This window comes from Fringilla coelebs (genome assembly GCF_963513975.1).
Source record: "Fringilla coelebs genome assembly, chromosome: 2".
Lineage (NCBI taxonomy): Eukaryota > Metazoa > Chordata > Aves > Passeriformes > Fringillidae > Fringilla > Fringilla coelebs.
This window is the reverse complement of record NC_140029.1, coordinates 69,377,928-69,399,813: the sequence shown is the minus strand read 5'-3', so window position 1 is coordinate 69,399,813 and position 21,886 is coordinate 69,377,928. Positions and strand designations below refer to the sequence as shown.

The 21,886-nt window shown below is 35.7% G+C and overlaps 1 protein-coding gene across 3 annotated transcripts in view; it reads left to right on the top strand.

The window, feature by feature from the left end:
* The window catches only part of B3GLCT (beta 3-glucosyltransferase), a 47,594-nt gene extending 25,708 nt beyond the window's left edge, over nt 1–21,886 (top strand). For 2 of the 3 annotated variants that reach the window (XM_084227092.1, XM_084227090.1), the window contains 11 exons: nt 1,531–1,642; nt 3,189–3,325; nt 4,144–4,207; nt 6,707–6,838; nt 7,822–7,891; nt 11,804–11,917; nt 13,552–13,651; nt 14,612–14,731; nt 15,244–15,388; nt 18,581–18,761; nt 21,397–21,886. In XM_084227092.1, coding sequence (XP_084083218.1) covers nt 1,531–1,642; nt 3,189–3,325; nt 4,144–4,207; nt 6,707–6,838; nt 7,822–7,891; nt 11,804–11,917; nt 13,552–13,651; nt 14,612–14,731; nt 15,244–15,388; nt 18,581–18,748 — 1,162 coding nt within the window. In that variant the 3' untranslated portion in view covers nt 18,749–18,761; nt 21,397–21,886. Of the gene's footprint in view, nt 1–1,530; nt 1,643–3,188; nt 3,326–4,143; nt 4,208–6,706; nt 6,839–7,821; nt 7,892–11,803; nt 11,918–13,551; nt 13,652–14,611; nt 14,732–15,243; nt 15,389–18,580; nt 18,766–21,396 lie in introns of all 3 variants that reach the window. The other variant, XM_084227091.1, reaches the window with a different exon arrangement.

The following is a 21,886-nucleotide window of genomic DNA, read 5'->3' as shown; positions in this document are numbered from 1 at the left end:
TTTAGTTAATATAATTTATTCGACGTATTCAGAGTGAGGTTTTTATGTCAGAGTGGTTGCAGGACAGGATACTTTTCCTATTGCTTTCCATTACTACATGTGTAGAAAAATGTGAATTATGCTTGTATAGCAGCTGTCTGTGAGATATATGTAAACTGTGAAAAATAGCAGAAGAGATTTGAAGTAAATTGAAACTGGAAGATGATGTTCAAGCTATCAATCATCTTTCTTTTCTTCCCTGCTTAGCTCCTGTTTCAATGACCTTGTGGTTCCTCTTCTGAATTATTTATGTCATGGTGACAGGGTTTACAGATACAGCTCTTATAAAATAGTAAAACTAAGAGAAAAAATACAAATGCTCATTTGTTTGAGAAAGCAGAAGAAAATTCTTTAGAAATCAGAATAGGAATCTTAAGTAGAGGATTTCCATCTTGGGATTTCTGGAATATGAGTTTCCTTCTGTGTACTGTTTCACTTAGTACTTTTGGCAAATGAGGACATGGAATAGTTTAGAAGTATGTTGATGTTTTGAAGCTTGTATTGTTTGGTTTTCTCAATGGTCAAAAGAGGAAGAAGGGAGTTCAGCCCATCCTGCAGCAGCTGATGATGCTTTTAATTGTGATGCAAGATGCATCTGTATCAGAAAACTGCTTCCAAAGACTAGATTTCTCAGTCCTGTAGCTGTCAGCATTTTTAAGGACGTCTCTAAGCAGTTGTGAAAATTCTTAATTTTTAGATCTTGGGCACAGGTTAAGTTGGACAAAATATTTAATTTCAGAAGATAAACCAGTGGATGTCTTATGATGCAGTATCCTTACTGTGCCCAGAAGGCCTGCTACATTTCATCTCAGTAACCATGTTCATTCAGCAGAGAAGAAATCACTTTTTTAAAAATTATCCAAAACAGGATCTTACCATGGTATCTCCAAGGTTTCCTTGCAGTCTGAACTCGAAACTTTTGTGCTCTGAGGTCTCCATAAGACTCTCTTGGAGACCTTAAGCACTTAGCCTTGGGAATCATTCCCAAAAGCCATGCAAAGGAAACTGGAAAAATAAATATAATAGGGGTTTATTTTTCCATTAGGATGTTATTAATTAATATGGCTCGGTTTTGATGAGTAGTGGTAGAATTAAGTCTAGAGGAGCAGAGAAACAGGGAATGTCATTTTTGAAGGAAGCAGGAATCCTGCATTGAGATTATTGCTATCTTGAGGAATCCCTTCAGTCTGTACAGTTTCACTGTACTGTAAAAACTAATGAACTTCCAACTGGAAATGGAAATTCTTTATGTATGTCTGTTCCCTTCTTTCTGGAACAACTGTTTTTTATAAATAGATAGCAGCAGAGTCAGTATCTTTATCCATTCACAGTAGTCCTTGGACATGAAATTCTAGATCAGTAGTAAAATTTTCCATTTCTGTGTAAATGAAGAATTGATGGCAAATTATTTATATTTAGGGAATGTGTCTTGAATGTGCCAGTTTTGTTCATAAGCCACCTTATTAGTGAAATGTTTCTTTCTTTTTTTAGCTTCTCTGTTACCTATGGTAGGAACTCCTCGTGGATTTTCTTCTGTGAAGAAGATACAAGAATACAGGTCATAAAACTGGTAGAAACACTCAGAAGATTTGACAAGTCTAAGGTGAAATAAAAACTTAGAGATTTGACTTTCTTTTTGAATGTGATTGAGTGTGTTTTGCCAAATGTTGAAAAAGATGTGTCCAAACACCTTAAAACAGGGGCATAGATTTCTCTTGCTGAGGCTGAGAGCAAGGTATTTAACATGAAGCAGTACAAATGCCTGTATAGCTGTTGGAGAACTGTTAAAATTGAGCAGAGAAACCATTTTTTCTGTGAATAGCCTGAAAATCATGTACCATAAATAAAAAGATTAATAATAGTCTGATTTGCAGTCCCTTCTCCCCATTTTCCTGTCTGTTATCAATTCTGATTATCATCAGACTGAATGACTGATGCTGATGTAAAATAGTAGGGTGTTTTACTTGCATTCTGTTTCTAATCTGTCTTGGTGATAAATATTCTGTACCTATTGGAAAAAAACAACACCAAAAGACTTGCAGAACAAAATAGGAGTACAGTCACCAAGGAGCAAAGCAAATTTGGCAATGCAACTGACATGAAAGGTGCTAATATTTAGAATTTTCATCGCTCAGAAAAAAACCCAACCTGGTGTCTGTCCTTTACCTGTAATAAAAGAAGCCAAAATCTCCTGTGTGAAATATGTTTTGCTTCTTTATTGTAATTCTGCTTCAGGACTCACTTCAGCGTACTTACTTGTTTTTCAGGCAAATGGCCATGTGTTTTCTCACAGTTCTTTTCTAAAATGGTAATAATAATAAAAATTCAGAGGTCTTACCTTTTGAAACACTTAGTCTTCAAAGCAGAGGACTGAATATATTGAGACCTTTGTGATATTCTTTTTTTTTTTTTTAAGAAACATCTACTTGTAATTTATATTCTCAGAATAGAAACATGAACATTTTTGTTCAAAATGTGCCCTTTTGCCAGTTTTACTCTCTCCTTTGCATTACATACAGATTCTAATGAAATTACAGATTACGTTCCAACCCACAATAAAAGGAAAATAAAACACTTCGCTTTTGTACATAGTAATTGTCATCTTAGTGTAACAGCCCATCCCTGGTTCCTTATATACAGTAGTAGTCCATCAGATACAAAATTCAAGGTGATTTGTATCAGAGCTCCTTCAATATGCATTTTAAAGCCTCAGCAGTCTGCATAAGAATAAAAAGTTTGTATTCAGGTTGCCCAGAGAGATTGTGGAATGTATTCAAAACATGACCGGGCAGAGTCCTGGGCAGCCTGCATTGGGTGATCCTGCTTGATTCCTGGGGAATTGGACTGGGTTACCTTAAGAAGCTCTTCCCCCCTCAGCCATTCTATGACTCTGGGATTCAGTGTTCTTTGAACAGGTGGAAGCCAAGGCATGTTTTGGAGTTTGAAAATGCAGCCTGTGTTTGATATCAGAGAACAATTTTTAGTTTCATTTCTCACCAAGTACAATTATTGTCCAGATTATTAATTGTGAACAATGTGCTTCCCTTGTTTTTGTTTTCAGGTTTGCTTTATTCAGCATGAATGCAGTCATCAACTTCACTAAAGGGATGCTGTAGATGAACAAAATTGTTTCCTATATTCCTTTACAGGAGTGGTTTTTAGGTAAAGCATTATATGATGAAGAATCTACAATAATTCACCATTATGCCTTTGCTGAAAATCCTACAGTCTTTAAATTTCCGGATTTTGCTGCTGGTTGGGCACTTAGCATTCCACTTGTTAACAAGTAAGAATTGAATTTTAAGTCACTTCCCATTTATTTGCCATTATTCTATATATTCCAAATATAATTGTTATAAGCACTTCAAAATTAAACAAGAGTGTAGAAATAGATTTCTGTATCATTTCTCTGCATGTGATTTATTTTGCTTCATTCTGCCTACATCAAGTAGCTGATAGTTGTCCAGTAGTAACTGTTTAAGTAGTTCAATTCCGTATTGTAATTTTAGGAATGTATTCTCCCCCAGACAGTGGTTTTATTCTTGGGTTGTAGAGTGGCTGCATTGCCCTCTAGAAGTGTTTCTCATGCTGTACAGACAAACTACATAGTTACTGCAGCTTAGACTCTTAGGTGCTTTCAAGTGAGATTTGAAAAGTTCATAAATTTCAGAAGTTGAATGTGTCTTACCATAGCAAGGATCAATGTCCTCATGAATTGAAAGTCTTTAAACACTATGCTTTGAAATGCACAGAAAGATAATACAGTCTGTAGTTTGAGATGCTGATCAATACTGAGCTTCAAATGTGCTGCTGCTTTTAATCTGTTGCAAATTTTATGCCAGGCTCTCTACCTTCTCCAGAGAAATTTCTTCTTGTGTAGGAGGAATGTATCAAAGTGTGTGTGTTGAAAATTAATGTTAACATCAGATTTTTTTTAAAAAAGGATTTATATGATAAATGTAGATTGTTTCTTGAGGCATTAAATGCAGATATGTGATTTATTATTATTTTTCTCCTTATAAGATGGTCAGCCACACTTTCTTGCATGCCCTAGTGATTGGTTTTTTTTAATATGTTTAAGTTTCTTCATCTCTAATTGCATAGGCTTGCAAAGAAGTTGAAGAGTGAACCACTCAAATCAGACTTTACAATAGATTTAAAGCATGAGGTAAGCAGTGGTGTGATGAAAGAAAAAATTGTCTCAAAGTTATATATTTGAATGATGTTAAATCATAATGGAAATAAGAGATTATTCTTAAACATTGCTAAAAAGTTTGACCGCAATGGCATGTTGGATTTTTTTTCCTTCCTTTAGAATATTGCAGTACTTTAGAACTATATTTTAAGCATAGAAAAATTCATTAAAGGGCTTGCATTCATATAAGAATGCATATATGGTTGAATACATCCAGGTACCTTCTAAGGATTGCTCTGTAAGCAAGGAGAGACACTTCCAATTCATGAACCGTAGGCTGAGGTGAGCAGTAGCTCAGTTCTAGCCAGCCTCACTTTCTGAATCAGACTCTCAGAGATAAATATGGTGGGGTTTGCATTAAATACTCTGAGGAATCTACCTTTGTGTGAGCAAGCAGTGCTGCAACGTGCAGCGTGGAAGTCTGGAAAGACTTCTTTTTGTCTCTGGTATGCAACACTTGAAAAAGGTTGGCAGAAGGTATTTCAGACAGTGAGTGAACTGACTGAAAGGAACGTGAGAAGGAGGCTCTGAAAGAGTATCTGTGCTACTTTTTTGGAGGCCTTTTTTATTTTTTCTGCATTTAAAATGTTTGTGCTGTCCAGGGTTTTGGACTGTCACCAAAGTGAACTTCTGAACCAGAAGTGGAAGGGGATGAATCTGACATAAGTTTCTGGCCTGAAATAAGAATAGATTAAGATTAGGGTAAGGAATGTGAAGAAGAAGGAAGGAAGAACAGGATTAAGATTTTGGCCTGAAATTATGAGTGACACTGAAGTAGTTTGAATTCTTTTAACACTCCTGAAAAGCATCTATAAATTGTTCTGGTCCAGAAAAAAAACAAAACACCTTTTCATAAAACTACTGTTGCCTTTTCAGATCTCATAATGGTCATAAACCTCCCCATTTGCAACATAAATCTATGGTGTATTTACAGAGCATAGAAATGTAGCATATTTACATAACTTTGGTTTTATGCAAAACCATTCTTTTATATAGTTCCCCCTCATTTTCTCTTGAATCCTTCGCAGCTTTCATTTTGCTGTAAGAAACAAAACAGGAAGCTGTTTTCTTCCTCTTGTTGATTTTTCTCAGCGCAAGACCTTGGGCTTCACAATGTTATTTTATTTTAACTTTATTTTTAAGACAAAATCATTCGTATGTTCCCAGTATTCCAGTCTACCTCAGCACTAAAAAGTCTCTAAATATATTGTCATAAACAAAGATCATTAAGAGCTACTCCTTTATGTTCCACAGATTGCTTAGTAAAAAACAGTTGGTCACTCAACCAACAAAATTACTTCCATCCACTTAATATTCTGTTAGCAGGTCTTTGCATATGTTTTATTTCAAATTTATTGCCTTCGATAACCTACTTCAGCCCTGGAGTTATTCTTTCTGCACACTCTCATGTCTCCCTAGAGACAGTTTCACTCGCTCTCATTTATTTAATAAATCACCATCTTCTCTGTCTTAAATCATTTTTTGTCTACGCTCTTCTTGTGTGAATCGAGATTGACAGCAAATCAGAGAATATAATCTGTTGTTTTTTATGTTGTGTATAATGGTAAAGTTTATAAGAAATATTTTAGTTTGAGGGACTCCTAAGAACATATACCTCTAGTCTTTGGTATTTTATTGTGCTCTGCATCCTTTTCATTATTTCTTTTTTGTTAGTGTTATGTTATTACTTTCCAAGTCTCTATTCCTTATATCCATAACATTTATATTGTTTTCGTATCTTGCAGGTGTGGTAAACTGTTTTTGTTGTGCTGCTGCTCCTTTGTAGGTTGTACCTTTGACTTTTTGTAACGGTACAATAGATGGCATATTCCCTGATGCCTAGTCAAAGCTGGAATTGAATAACGGAATTTTTTGTGCATCTAACGTTAGGCCTGAACTAGGACTAAGACTGTTTTTGTATTTTTATCGTAAATCTGTTTCCATTGTTTTAGTGACCTTGTGCTATCCACTGCTACAACCCAAAATGGCACTCTAACCTCACTTCTGACATAAAATAGCTTCACACCATTCTAAGGCTTTCTATTGAAATTTCATTTGTCAGTAGGAAATTTTAGCACATTGTGAATTTTCATAAATAATTAATCATAAACTACAGTTGTCAAATACTCTTTGTTTTCTAGGAGCATTGCTTCTTTGTTGGTTCATGTGATAGACATTAATTCTGAATGTCTGAAATCTGAACTAATACAGGGTCAATTGGTTAAAGGAGCCAGGAGCACAAGTACTGTTCTCTATCCTTCCAGTTGGGAGGAGTGGCAGGAAGAGCCAGCAACCAATACCTGGCTCTGAGCGTGGTGCCACCAGCAGAATATGAGTTACTTGATCAACTCAGGGACAAAACTGCTACACCATCCCACATCTTTTACTTTGCTTGTTAATATGAGTTCTTTGTATGCCCTGAAAGTTTTTATTTAGTTTAATTACTGATATAGATGTTTCCAATTTTGATAGATTGCCCTGTACATTTGGCAGAAAGGGGAAGGACCACATCTTACTCCAGTGCCTGAGTTCTGCACAGATGATGTGAATTCATATAAGGTTGATCACTGTGCAACAACTTTCAGTAATTTTCTGCCACTTTGTGTAAGTACAATATTTTAAATACCATTTGGTTAGTAAAAGTAAAACCCTTACTAAAACATGTAATACTTGAATTCAAAAATCTCAAAACTTGAGAAAATATTTCTAAGTAAGCTAAAAAAAACCCCAACAAAGTAGTTTGTTCTGGCATTTATCTAGGATGTATTTTGGATATGCTTTCAGGCTTCTGTGGCATGGAATATTTCCTGGCAACTGATATTGTGTATGCTTTAATGAGTCTTTATACCGCAGTGTTTGGTTGGCGCATGATCTATAAATTATTTATCCTTACACTCCTTGCACAGTGAGATACTGAAGTATAGATGATCTTTTTTTGTTTGTTCCCCACAGATTGGAATCTAAAACTTGTTGAGGCTAAAGATAAAATGTAATAGAGTATTTGGTGCCTTAAAGTCTCTTCCACCTCTAGAATATATTTATTATATTATGAGTTAAGTGTAGCTAGTGGCCAAAACATGTTCCATGCTTCCAGGAGAGCAAAATTCTAGGTGCCAAAAAGGATAACAAATCAAAGTGGTTTATTACAGTGGAGGAAATTCAAAGATTTCTAGTGTGTATCATTTAAGCTGATTTTTCCAAGTGTGATACAATTTGTGTTCTCATAGTGACTGATTTCAAAGAAATTAAGAAAACATTCTTTTTCTGATGAATCATTCTTATTTCAACAAGTTTTTCTACTCATGGTCTTCTCGTAATGATAGGTGTTTTAGTTCTTGTTAGAGTACTACATCAATGGAAAAAATTTTCCAAGAATGTTATTTCAGGAATTTTAAACAACCAGTGCCTTTTTTTTTTCAAGATAAAAATTTACTTCCTGGTGTGTCACGAGAACACTATTCTGCTTGATAGGCTATACAATGAAAATATATTTTCCTGTTTTATTATATGTACAGACATACATATCCTATAAAATACTACAGGCCCAGCCTGCACTTAAAAGATTATTTTTTGTTTTGTTCATATAGGGAGAGCCAGTGAATAAGGAAGATGTTTTTGTTGCTGTAAAAACATGTCGAAAATTTCATGGTGACAGAAGTAAGTTGTTGGCTAGTCAAGGTAGTAGTTCTCTGCAATATAGTTCATAAAATGAATATTTAAAAAGCAAGCTGATATATGCTGTCTCTGCAGCTCTTGTGACTAAATGTTTGCAAAATCGACTCAGAACCAGGAAAGTTTTGGAATTTTAAACAGCTTATCCTTCAGGTAGAATCTTTTTGGTGTTCTGTGTCCTCAGGAGTGCTGTTAAACATTTAAGATTAAAAATGGTTTCATCGTTAGTCACTGTTGGCAAAAAACTTGGAATTGAATGCCTAAATTAAAACATGCATAGGATTAGCTCATATTGTTGTAAATTGGAACTGTTGCAGTATGAATTAATACAGCAGCTATTAATGTCTTTCAGTGAGTTTCCCAGATAATTGCTTCATTTCTTTTCTTTGTGCCAGCAGTGACAATTGTGCAGCTCTTTGGTGGCTAACTTAGAAATCTGAACAAGCTGAAAGGTCCCTCATCTCCTCCTTCCTTTTGTCCTGCCCTCCTCTCCAGTAAAAGATCAAGCAGCTTATGCTGTCCTGTTGCTCCTAGCTGTTCCATGTGTACTTTATAATGCTTGGAATGGGAAAATCTGGTCATATGTAGCACTTTGTCCAACCAGTGGCCCACATCAAGAGTGTGTGAAACACTAGAGCATATTTCATCTGGAAGTTCATCTGAAAATTGTAGAGTTACACAAGCAGCTGTAGTCACCATGCTAAGAACAGCAAACAAAAAACCCCTTAGTGCAGCCCAACAAGATAGACACAGTGAGCATTAGCTTCCTACCCAGAGACACAGAGAGACTCAGCTTCTGCTAACACATAGTAATGCTCAGCTAAGTTGAGGGAGATCAAGTCTCAACAAAGCTTGGAAAGACAAATTCCAAATGCAGCTACTGAACAGAAGACGTTCCACCTACTTGATGCCACCTACCAGTCTGTTCTAGTTTGCTCTTAGACATTTTGTTACTAAGGAAGAAATTGTTTCCAGGAATTTGCTTGAATTTTGTGTGTTCTTTAATACTCCAGGAGCATAATACTCTCTCCATTAGGCTTAGTTTGTTTATAAGCATAATTTAAAGGGATTATAATTGGCAAAAAAATTGAAAATTAAGTAATTGGTTAGTAGTTGTACCAAATTTTGAGAGGTTTTTGCCATACCTGTTGTCAGAGGACAGGATGAAAGTAAAAGCTCTTTTCTTAACTAAGTCTAGTTAAGAACAGGTGGGATTTTTTCATAATAAGATTTATGGAGTTATTTTCTTAATGCTACTGCACCTGATGAAAGCACATTTGTAGTGTTTTAGTCACATAATTGTTAGGTTATCTTTAAAGTAGCTTTTGACAAAACAAAATTGACTGTCCTGTAACTGGAGTTCACTGAAGAGTTCTCCTTCCTGGATCCATGTTAATTTTTTAACATTAAAATTCAAAAAAAAAAAAAAAAGAAAAAGAAAAAAAAAAAACCTAGAAAGTCAGAAAGAAACATAAGGCCTCAAAAAGGTAGCGTAAACATCCTTCAAGAAACACCTGTTGAAGACTGAGGAAAATTCTTGAACTTTCCTCACAGCTTCCAGTGTTATGCAATAGAGGATAATCTTACTCCAGATTTTGAAAGATTAATGGATGCCAGCTTCAGAGAGCTCTTTTTACCTGGTAAGTCATTCTTTATTGTATGCCAAAAACTACATTAATGCAGCGCTAAGGCTTGGAAATTGATGTGCTTTTAAAAGCAGCTAAATTTTACCTCAGAGTTTACTTCAGATACAACTCTCCCTCTTGCACATACCATCTGTAGTTTTAAAAGAAATTTTCAAGGCTGCAAACATGCTTCAGGGTTCTAGAAAGAGCAGAAGTAAAATGCCATTAAGAGCTTAGAGCTGACCTTTAAATATCTCTAGTGATATTCAAACTTTGGTGTGATCACAAGTATTAATACATATTGGTAAATATTTGCATCATCACCTCGTCCAAAATTTCAAGTAGTTTTCCTTGGAAGATACAATTTGCCAGAAATTACAAAGTACTGGTGGATTCAGTTTACAATTGACATTAGTCTGCATGGTGACACTTCCCTCAAGGCAAACAAGGGAAAGAAAAGGACACTTCAGCCAACAGCCCCTTGCTGGAGCTTGTAACTGAGATGAGACTCAAGTCCTTGCTTCAGTAAACTTTTCTTCATTTCTAGAAACAAGGGGGGCTCCACCAAAGGAATTGGTCTCTAATTGCAAATATTTCTGTGTGTTAAAGGACCCTGCTGAGTTTCAGGTCCTTGTTTGGAGAAAGATAAAACAACCTGCACAGGTGCAGCTCTTCTGCCAGGGGAAGTTTGGATGCTCTTGTGTATCTGTGATTCTTCTGTTCTGAAGCCTTGTTTTCAGAAACCTTTCTCATTTTGTTCTGCTGAGAAACATTTTTAAGTAAAACATTTCAACATTCAAATAAGAAAATAATTCCCTGCCTATACATTTTTTTGTACATAATTCCTTTCTGGATTTTTTATGAAGAAATGAGAATGCTTTTAAGAACTTTGAAAAGTAGTATAGACCATTGCAATATGCTACAAAAGCAGGTTTTGTTTCTTTTCAAAATATTAAAGTCTTTTCATCAGTGAATTGAGTTCTTATTACTCTGTCTTAACACTAAAAGGTAACTGTTATCTAATTGAGTGTTGATCAATCAGGAGTAATAAATTCTGTTCGTTCAGAGTAGAGGGAAGTGAGCAGCTAGGTAGGCAACAAACATCAAATTAGGTGATGGATGATTCTAGCAAGGGTTTAAAGTGAGTGGTTCACAAGCATCAGGGTTGCATAGCAGCAAAGGGAAGTTATGTAAGTATTTCCTCCATTTGAAGCACTACCTGCTGCTGGTGAGAACTCCTGGATGGTGTCAGAGAGCTTAAAGCAGAGAAACAGTAACAGCAGAATGCAGAATACTTGTTCATCTCAGGCCTGACCTCCTCATTTTTAAGATGGAAGAGAGATCATTATTTCAATCTGATGGTTTTCTTCTGAACACCCTGCAGATGGTTGGGTTGTTTTTGTGTTACCCATAATTTATTCACTTCTCGATGTAATGTAAACACTCATGGCATCATTATTAGAATTTTGTGTGATTAATTTTAAATCCTGATGTGAAATGGCAAACTAGTAAGAAAAAGGTTTTTTTTTTTAGAGAAGCATTAAGCAATCCTCCTTTGAATGGAATCTCTCCATGGGATTAAAATTGATTGTGTGATATTTACAAACTACACTATGCAAATACTTCTTATTTATAAATGAAACAATAAATATTTATGAGTTTATAACAGTAATGGTTATAAAATGTCCTGTGAGTGTGTCTCCAGAGACAGGTGCTTTGGAGCATTAATATGATGTTGCTGTCAGATAGGATGTGTATAATACTAGTAAAGTATTTCAAAATTACATTTGGTCTGTTTCTGATTCAGAATATGTTACAGACTTTACTGTTGGATTAAAATGTGCCATTTCAATACTGGAAGGGGGACTAATCTCTGATAGTGTTTGTGCTGATGTGTTCTATGAATCGTACAATAGCAAGTGTAAAAGCAGAATTCCATGCTTTGGCTGGAAAAATGTAAATATCACAGTTTTCAATTATTATTATGAATAATAGTATCATGAAATATAGTCATATTTTAATAAATCTTTTTTAGTAATTTAAATAAAACTGTCCTGACTGGCTTTCATAAAATGTTAATTTTTTTTCTGTCTAAATATTATAGGAAAGAAAATACAATGGACATTTAGGATCATGATGCTGTATTTGAAGCAGCATATTTATTACCATGTGAAGAAATGTGGCTAACAAAACGTGGTTAACATGAATATTTGGATCAAGTATCTATTTTAATCAAGTTCCTTGTGTTTGAATGCCATTCATTGTTTTGCAGTACCAGTTGTAAAGCAGACCTGGGAAAGAGAAGCTGCCCTTATTGAATACTACAGTGATTTTGCAGACATCTCCATTCCTACTATAGATTTAGGCATACCTAACACTGACAGAGGTGAGCTTTTGTCAGTTTTGCACAAATGAGTGACTGAAGAAGTGAAGTGTTATGGATGATACGTGTCTTTCATGTCAAGCATGTCATTTAGAAATTCTGTTTTTCTGCAGCCTAAACTAAAGAATGCTCTTCACACAGGAAATGGATGGAGAGTACATTCAGAGTCCCCCTGTGCAGATAACATATTCTTTTAAGCAGAAACCTAAATTAACCTTTTAAGCAGAAACCTAAATCTGAGATTATGAAAGCATGATATACAGATACACTCCAAGAAAAAAAAATGGTTTTATTACTTGGGGTAAGAGTAAAAACTCTACAGTTATTTATGATTTTTCAGTAGGATCATTAACAGTGAAGAAGACATAAATTTATTTCAAAAGACCTCAGGCAGTGCCAAGCGTTTCTAAGCATAAACTGCTTGCCATATGGTATTCAGATATTATATCCATGTGCCTTGCAGGTCTTGATTTAAGCACAAAAACTGAATGTTAGGATTGAAACATCTTTCTATAGCAAATAACAGGCATTTAAATTAATTTACTTTGCGTTTGAATATAAAAAAGGCTATGGGTACGATGACTTCCTTGAGTTTATTAATTTTGATTTTTTTCTTTCATTTGATATATTGTTCTTAGGCTGATATTTTATATCTTTTACCTTCTGAATTACAGGTGTCCAGGCAGTGGCCTGTTACCCTTATTTGGCCCCCTGGGTCAGTTGTTCTGACCTCTGGGTTATTGCTGCCCCTTTGTTTTGTTTGTTAGAGGCGGAGGGAGCATAGGCAGGGATTTCTGTGTGCACAGGTGGGAGAGTTTTTGGGGGCAGCAAGCCTGCTGAGCACATGTGGATCAGTGCTAGAAGCCATGCCCAGTAGTTCTAGTCGCACCAGGAAGCTTCCACATTTTTTTTCTAGAATGTAATATAGAAATCTTGGGTTTAACTTTGGAAATGTTCAGATATCAGTCTACATTAAATTCACAGTCTCACGAAATCACCAGACTTCCTTCATGTCTTTAGCATAGAATTACTGCAGTTTCTCAAAGAATATTTTAACTGAAAGTGGCTTCAAATACAATATTGTTATTTTGAGTGATTGTTTACTAAATGTAATATTGATAGCAGTAATTACTTTAGACAATCAACTGTGATGAATAAAGACTGACTGGAATGAGGTTTGTCCAAGATCTAAAAAACACTGAATGGAAGTCTGAAACTTCTTGTTTCTCAGGTCCTGCTTATTCTGAACAAGTGTGTTCCACTTCTGCACTCCTAGCAAAGGGTGTCCTACCTCCTGAACTTCCCTATAATCTTGTGATAAATGTTCAGACCTTTCCTTGGAGGCAGTGATCAGGACCTGGGTTGCCAGTGAGGAGTACAGTAGATTAAAATAGATTTAAATATTTCTGTAAAAGTAGTGGATCTGCCTGATGCATCTTGAAATGCTATGACAGTGGCTTGGAGTATTTTGCAGAACATTTGCTTCTATCATAGTCTCCTCGTTTTTACAGCCCTTTAAGAGTAGCAATTAGTCCAGTATTGTTCAAGAGCTTGACAGATAGCTGGAATAAAGCTTGTTTTTAATTTAATTACTGTTTTATTAAAGTGTATATTATGTTAATTTATCTTCTTTTTAGGTCACTGTGGAAAGACTTTTGCCATTTTGGAAAGGTTTTTGAATCATACTTCTCCCAGAACCCCTTGGTTAGTTGTAGTGGATGATGACACACTGATAAGGTAAATATTGCATTACTTCAGGAGCTACCACTGTTTATGTCAATAAGAGATTTAGCAACATTCACCTATCCTTTATTTAAGAGATACAGCTATTTTATTAGTCATATGGCTTTATATTACTTGAAGAAAACAAAATTGTCCCTTCCCATCAGTATTCTTTTGACAGATATTAAAAACAATGTTGTAACCTGGTTAAAACTGTGCATATCAGTGTTTGGGATCACATAGTCTGAATACACCACATTTTGTGATTCCTCAGTGTAGGTACATTTGAGCTGATAGGATTTAGTCATTTGCTAATAACCTTCCTAAGATGTGTTCCTCAGACAAATGTGTCAGAAGAAAGGTTCCATGAGCTCAGGTCAGTTGTCCAAGCTGCCCAGGATGGTGTTTTGGAACTTGCATTTGTTGGAAAATTAGATCCCATTCTGGTAAAACTGCAACATAAGCAAAAAAAGGCATCGTGAGCAATGTGCAGGATCGTGGGGTCGTGAGCAGTGGTTCAAGACTTTACATTAAATCATGTGACAGAGGAAGAAACAGTGAGAGGATGTAACTGTGGATAATGCAACATTCATAAAACTAAATCTGCCTTTTCAGCTTTCAATTTGTAAATGTTCATAGATAATTTGCAAAGATCATATTGCTTGGAAAGTGTCATTTCATGTTTTCTCTGAGATGAGATGCAGTTTCGCTGACAAACTGCCTACTTAAAAAAATACTTGAAGCTAATTTGTTCATCATTTGACCAAATTGCACAGTCATATCTCGTAGTAAATTATCCATCATGAAGTTCTCTTTAGCAGTTCGCATCTCTGGGGGAGTTTTTGTTGGGTAGAATTTCTGATTTTTTCCTGTCGTCTTTGTACTATTTAATAGAATGCTGTTGAGGGCAGCAATGTCCGTTCAAAAAGAATGTTTACAAGATTTTTTTTTTTTTAATGGCTTTTCATACTATAGCATATTCAGGCTCCGAAAATTGCTCAGCTGCTATGATCCAAATGAACCAGTATTCCTTGGAGAGCGCTATGGCTACGGCTTGGGGACAGGAGGATACAGTTATATCACTGGTGGAGGAGGGTAATTTATTTTAGTTCCTGCTGAGATCTACATTAGTTCCTGTTTTGAGTGCAAATGTTTTAAATTATGACACAAACCAGTTTCAACAGAAACAGTGATGTTTTCCCCAAATTCGTGCAGTTTTCCTCACACCTTCTGTATAGTGACACATGCTGGTCTCAAGTCCCCAACTCTTCTCCCTTACATTTGAGTAAGATTGAGGACAATACCCCTTTTGAGTCCAGGCCAAATTTAGAAGGAATCAGCTCTAGTAAAAATGGTGGGTAGCTAAATTATTGTTGGAATAACAACAATGGGTATAATTGGTGTAATTAGTTTTCAGTATAAAAAGTAATAATCTTTCAGAAAATGCTTCTTGCACTATTTGTCAGTTCTGACCCCTTAAATTTTGAATTTCAAACGTGTTGTATCAGAGGGCTACATTCAGTCTTGCATTTAGCAATATTTATTAATAACAGCTATTTGGTGTCTTTAGAAGTTTTTATACATTTATTTGTTTTTTTCTTATTCAGGATGGTTTTCAGCAGAACAGCTGTTCAGAAGCTGCTTGCTAGCAAGTGCCGGTGTTACAGCGTGGATGCACCCGATGATATGGTCCTTGGGATGTGTTTCAGTGGCTTAGGGATCCCTATTACACACAGTCCGCTCTTTCATCAGGTCTGAGAGCTATTTTTGAGTATTAAAAATGTATTTCACTTTTTAAGTGCACACATAAAAAAGTCATAAATATTCAAATTCCATCAATATGTGATAACACTAACCAAGATGCTGCTGCTGCTGCTTTACCTTGATTCTCAGCAGAACAAGACTGATAAAATAAGAACATTCTCTTACCACGGACTACCACATTGCTTTGCTAGTTTATGTGATATTTTAGCTAAGCTATAACTACATTTTATTAGAAATGCAGTCAGAGGTGAGGATTTTGAAAAAGAAATTGAATTAGGAGCCACATGCTTTGAATAGTTGTCATGTGTCCTCTAAGGGAGGGAACCTACAACAGAATACTTTTTTATGCAGGTAATGGAGAACTGAGTGTAAAATTTTTCAGTAAATCCGCCTGCTCTACTTACCTGATTTTTCTATGGATTCACCTGATTTTTCTATGGATTCAGAATTTACTATTCTGAAATCCCTCATTAGTGAAGGTATAAAATCTTACATTATTGCTTTTATGGTGGATTCTGAAGAATGGGGTAAGTACGATAAATTGCTCTATGCTAGCACATGGGAAAGAGAGCTTACAAAACATAATTTTCATGTGAGTTTGGGAAAAAAAGGCTGGAGTAGATTTGAATCTTGTTTCTATCTTCCACAGTATTTAACAGGCTAACTGTAGTGTCACAGTGGAAAGCATGATGCATTGAGGCCTAAACACATTTTCTTCCTTGTAAGCCAAGTAAACCAAATCCTTCCGTGGTATGAACAAGAAGCACTAGAGTTTTTTTTTTCCAAACATTGCACAACTTTTTAAAAAGTCAACATTTAAGTCAGTGTAGTATTTGATGTTTTTCAGGTGTCAATCTAGTTGAAAAACTGGGAAGACCTGCATATCTGAATATGAGCTGAGAATAAGATAATAAGCTCCTTGAGAATTAGTAAATTACTCTGTAGTTCAAAGCAGCTATCAGTGGAGGGGGGGAGTTTCTTATTTAAATTATCAGCTTTTCCTATGTTAAGATTCCATTTCTAATTACATTTACTATTTAAAGAAATGGGAAGACTGAGAACACACTAATATTTTAATTCCTTGTCCATATAAAAAATATATCTGTTAACTCTCCTGTTTTGTTTTATCATTGCTTACTCTGTTCAATATAGAAAGAAAACAAGTCATGCATATTATAAATTCAACAGTTACTGAATAATTTTGCTTGCACAGCTGTTAAAAAAACTCAAAACAACAAGCCAGCCTAATTAAAGGAGAGTCAGAACAGAACTCATTCTCCAAAATTGTAAGAAGGATTCTTATTGAAAAAAAGGACCTCCTTGTAATCCTTAATAGTGTGCATTTGATACTGAATCACTTTGAAAGTGAAACCCTAGCGGTTCGATTTTCCACACAGAAAATTGCACTTGACTTCTAATTCGTCTTTACTATTGCTTGTAACAAATTATAATTTAACATCCCTCGAACAAAAATGAACCACTGAATAAAATGGAACGTTCTTAATCTACTAAATCCACTATTGTGCAAAAAAATTTTTTAAAAATCAGAAAACCAATTTTGGATTTTCCATCAACCAGGAAAGAACTTTCTAAGGACTTGACTGAAATATTATGATGTGTGATGTTCCTTGAAGTATGTGAATCTAAAATTGTACTGAGACAAAGATTATGAAACAGAAGCAAAGATATCTTCATTCTTGGAGTGTCTATGATATGTTTGCTCAGCCTTACTGGTTTCCTGCTGCCTGCTTGCTGAGGTAGATACATATTCTGAAACCTGCTCCAGAGGTTTTTGACATGATCAGACTCTTAAAGAGAACAGGAACCTTCCCATGTTGAGTGGCAGCCAGAATTGTGGTCTTAAATAGAAAATCTGGGCTAAAGCAATATATTTGGCTTTTCTAGAACACCAAATACAAATGTTAGCAAAAAAAAATTACAGTTATTAGAGTAGGTATCATTATCTTAGAATTATCGAAACACCATGATTTTGTCTATAGCTTAATAAAAAGCTGATTCATTTTCAAACAGCAAAAATCTTCGGTCTCAAATGTGCAAAAACTGTCTCTATCCAAAATAAATTCTTCAGGTTCTTGAAGCCTAAATGTTCTTCAAAGTGTTTTTCAAAAGTCATGAGAGATACAGATTCCCTCTCGCTTTCTCCAGAGGAATTTTAAAAAATAAGGACTCTGTGTTTTAAATATCAGAATTAAAAAACCCAAAACACTAACAACACATACTCAGATTTCATAATGTCAGATTCTGTTGCTTAATTTAATGACTGTAATGTATACAGAACTGTGTGAAGAGTTCATAAATACCACCATAAGTAGGTGAAGTATGCAGTATTGAATCAGTTACCAGCTTAGGCTGATTCAAATCAAATCAATTATTTGTTATCCAAATAATTCCATTTTCTTCTTGTTTGTTTGGTTTTTCCCTAGATGTAAAACACAAATGTTTGCCTTCCATGCATTTTTCTTACAAAAACTCTAATGGCAAAATGTAGTTGTTTTCCAGGGACCAGCACAGGTGGGAATTTTTTGTGTAATTATGCACTCAGTGTCGTTGAACTGCCAGAGAAAATGAAATACACGTGGAGCATCAGGACAGCAGCTCCATCTTGTAGCTGTGTTGTAATTCTGTCTGGTTTGATATAGCCTGATGAAGAATAACAGCACAGTTTTCTGGCACCACAATGTATCCCATGTTTGGAACCGTTACCTATCATAAACTATATATTTTGGCTGCTTATGGCCTTATTAGAATCCTGCAATCACAGTGGCAGTGCTGACAATTCTCATTAGAAGAGGAAGAGAATATAGTTTAAAATAGTTTTGTCATTATTGAGTAAAAACTGCACATTTAAAAAGATTTCATACCAGCTACACTGTTTATCACTTGACTTCTGAGATGGTGGCTATTTCATCCTGAGAAATAGGACATGTTTAGTATCAGTGTACTTCATTCCTAGCATGATGACTGCAGTGTGAGTTGAAGATTTAATCTAATGCTTTGTCAATTGATTTAATAGAATGATGTAAAAACCCCTTTGTTACCATCTTGTGTATTTTGTCAGCACCACGTGGTTGTGTCACGGGGGCCATTGAGCTGTGATATCTTTTTAAAATTATTACTGATCATTAATACTGGTGCTCATGCTTTATTCTTCCATCTTAGGCAAGGCCAATGGACTACCCAAAAGACTACCTTTCTCACCAAATTCCAGTATCATTTCACAAGCATTGGAATATTGATCCTGTGAAGGTGTATTTCACGTGGCTGGCAACAAGCACAGAAGAGTCAAGCAATGGAAAAAAAGTTGGATATAACAGAGAGGATTTATAAGCAGTAGAAGAATGTAAGTGTTAATTAATATTCTACAGCTGTGAGACAGTCCCTACTGTGATTTTTGTTTTGTTTTCATGTTGTTCATCTGTTCATGACATAGGAAGACTGTGTTTTGTTCCTGTTGGTTGTATCCCTTCAGAGCAATGGAAGAAGGCACTTAAATGACTTTTGCATTCTTTTCCTCCACTTGCTTTCTTTTTAGAATGATTTTGGGCATTGTATACCAATGAACTTGACTCACATTTAAGAGTCTGGTGCAACTTTATCTGTGTTCTGCCTTGGACTTGGTTCAGACAGCATCAATTTACATTCCATTCCTTTGTGCTCTCAGAAGCTGAATTTATGTATTTGGGACCCTAATATAGAATAAGAGTTGAACATCTATTAAACGTCATCTCTCGCTGTCTTACAGAAAACAGTTCTCTAAAAGGTTCTGGAACAGTTTCTTGATAAATTATAAAGGACACTTGACTTTTTTTTCTGTGACCAGGAGCTAGTTTGTGTGGAGGTTGTGCTCCTTATGCTCATTTCTGATGGAGATGCTGTCCTTTGCTGGAGTAGCTGGACCAGGCATGAAACCACTGTTGTACCTTCTAAGTTTATTGGCATTTGTGTGGAACGTCATGTACAAAATGGAAAAAAAGGTTAAGGACAGGGATCTCTTAGGTGGCCACGGGAGGTCACTGTGGCTCCTTTAGAAACCAAAGTCACCGTGCATCAATTTGGCAAACATAAAAGTGACTCTTAAGGATTTTTGCAGAACTAACATTTCAGTATTTCTGAAATGCACACATCAGTATTTCTGATGTGTGCATTTCAATAGCATATGAATGCCAGCTTTAAAAACTTTGCAGTATCCCTAATTTATATCATCAAGATAAGTAATTTTATGCATACAACATGTAAAGTATGATTCATATTTAAAACATTCTTGATTTTTTTTTTTTTAGTAATTCAGTTTTGTAAAAATGTTTGTACAAAAACTGGCTTTAGTACGTTCTAAACTAATTTTTATATTGTAAAACTGCTTCTTTTAAAATGACGGTATATGGCACTTGTATGCTGTTATTTAACTTGGCTTTCTATATTGTAACCAAATACAGGGTCTTAAAGCCATACTGCTGAAGTAATTAGTGTTTTGTTTCCTTTTAGTAGGTTAAAAATTTATTCCACTCCAAAGAAAAGCAATACTTGCTCTAGAGTCGAAGTAGGGGAGCCACTGGTTCCTGTCTCGGTAATCACTGAACTTGTATAAACATTTGTTTGTGAATGTAGCTTGTGGGTTTCTAAGCATTGAATAGCAAGCACATATTCATAATGCATTCAAATTCCAATTAGGAAAGAGCAATCCATGTTATGTCTTTTTTTCTTCCCACTACCAGTGCCTTAAACAGCAGACATTTTACTGATACAGGACTATGTTCTCTGATGCCGTTGGTGAATTGTTAGTTAAGTTTACTGTTTAGAACTGTGAAAGCTGAAAGCTGAATAAAAGCATTCTTTTACCTTTTGTGCCTTCTTGCTCTTTGCAAACCAAGTACAGGATTCTTTAAGCACCAGTGAAATAAGTTCATCACCTTAATTGTAATTACTGTCAGTTTTATTAAAAGGCAGCATAATCTTTGGGGTTTTTCATGTTCTGTCCTGACCTCCCTATTAGGTCAGTTTTCAGCCTCTAGTTTTGTGCAAATGGAAAATGCTCTTTCAATGAACACCTTGTGATTGGGAGCCTTGATGCTGTCACAAACCATATTTCACTATCAAATTCTCCAAAGGTCTTGCAACTCAGTCCAGTCAGGTCCAGCTTCCAACCGCTGATATTTAATCTCTCCTTGGGCCCTGTGGAGGCAGACTAGATCAACAAAAGATGATTAGATTTGAGTCCAGGCTGTGTTGTACCTCTAGACTGCTTATTTAGATGTGGGAAGTCATTGACTCATTGATTGATTGCTTACTTGACTTTTATTTCTGGTTTGACAAATGTAGCTGTCCTCAAGTCCATCTTTTCCCTTGCTGTTAGCTCTGGGTTTTACTGCAAACTTTCTGGAGGTATTTGTAAGCATCAGACTTCTGATTTTAGTCTCCATAGTTTTGAAGGCAACAAAGCCATGATTTGCTCAAGTATTTTTCCCCCAAAACTCTGACTTTTGAGACACTCCAACAGCATGACACAAATGGCCTTTTAGTCCACCACCTAAATAAGATTTTTTCAAGCAAAGGATCACAAAGAGTTTATATAAACAAGAAATGAAGCCTCCTATGTGAACTTGAGTTTTAAAACATTTAGGATGACTCTTACTAGCTGAAATCTAAGGACAAAACTGTGTGTTAATGAGCCTGAACAGTACTAATGTTTCTAATGAAAATCAAGGGGATTATAAAGGGTGTAATGTTAAAGAAAATTAATAGAAGAGGCATTCACAACTCACCTGGTAACAGGCAGATTTAAACAGGTCTGCAAAGTTGATTGATTGGTTGAAGTTTTCTTTTCTGGGACATTGCAAGGTTGTGGCATGAAAAAAGAAAATCTGGGAATCATTACTGAATATTTGTTTTAATGTTTATAGCATGAAATTTTTCCATGTATTAAGATCTTTCTTTCACAAAATTATTTTGGTAATTTGTTTGGTTGGTTCATCTGCCAGGAGCCAAAAAACCCCTTGTGCCTTCAAGAGCGATGAAGTATTTGAGGCCCACATTTGATCATGAGCAAGAAGGAGAGCTGTGAATCTACTCTGACTTCCCTACATCTGCATATGGCCCAGGGATGGAGAGACCCAAAAGGATCTGACTTTTGTCTCTTCCTCTGCAATTTGGAGAATGGGCAGGAGTCTTGAGGCAGCTTGCAAGCTGGGTAATTTTGTGTTTGTGCAGAACACTTTGCCCTGACACCAGCTCTGATGGCTGATGACTGGAGGGAGGAGTCCAAATTACTTTTCTTTCAATTCTTTAATTTCTCATGGATTTTATTATCAGGGCTGGAACTAGAATGTCTGATTGGAGACATGTCTAGTGTCATGGAGGCCTGAGACACCATTCAATGAGATTCCTGGAAGGTGAGATCAACACTGTCTAAGATTGCCATAATTATTTACTGTGAGCACCTCCAAAGCCAACAGTGCCAGTGCATTACCA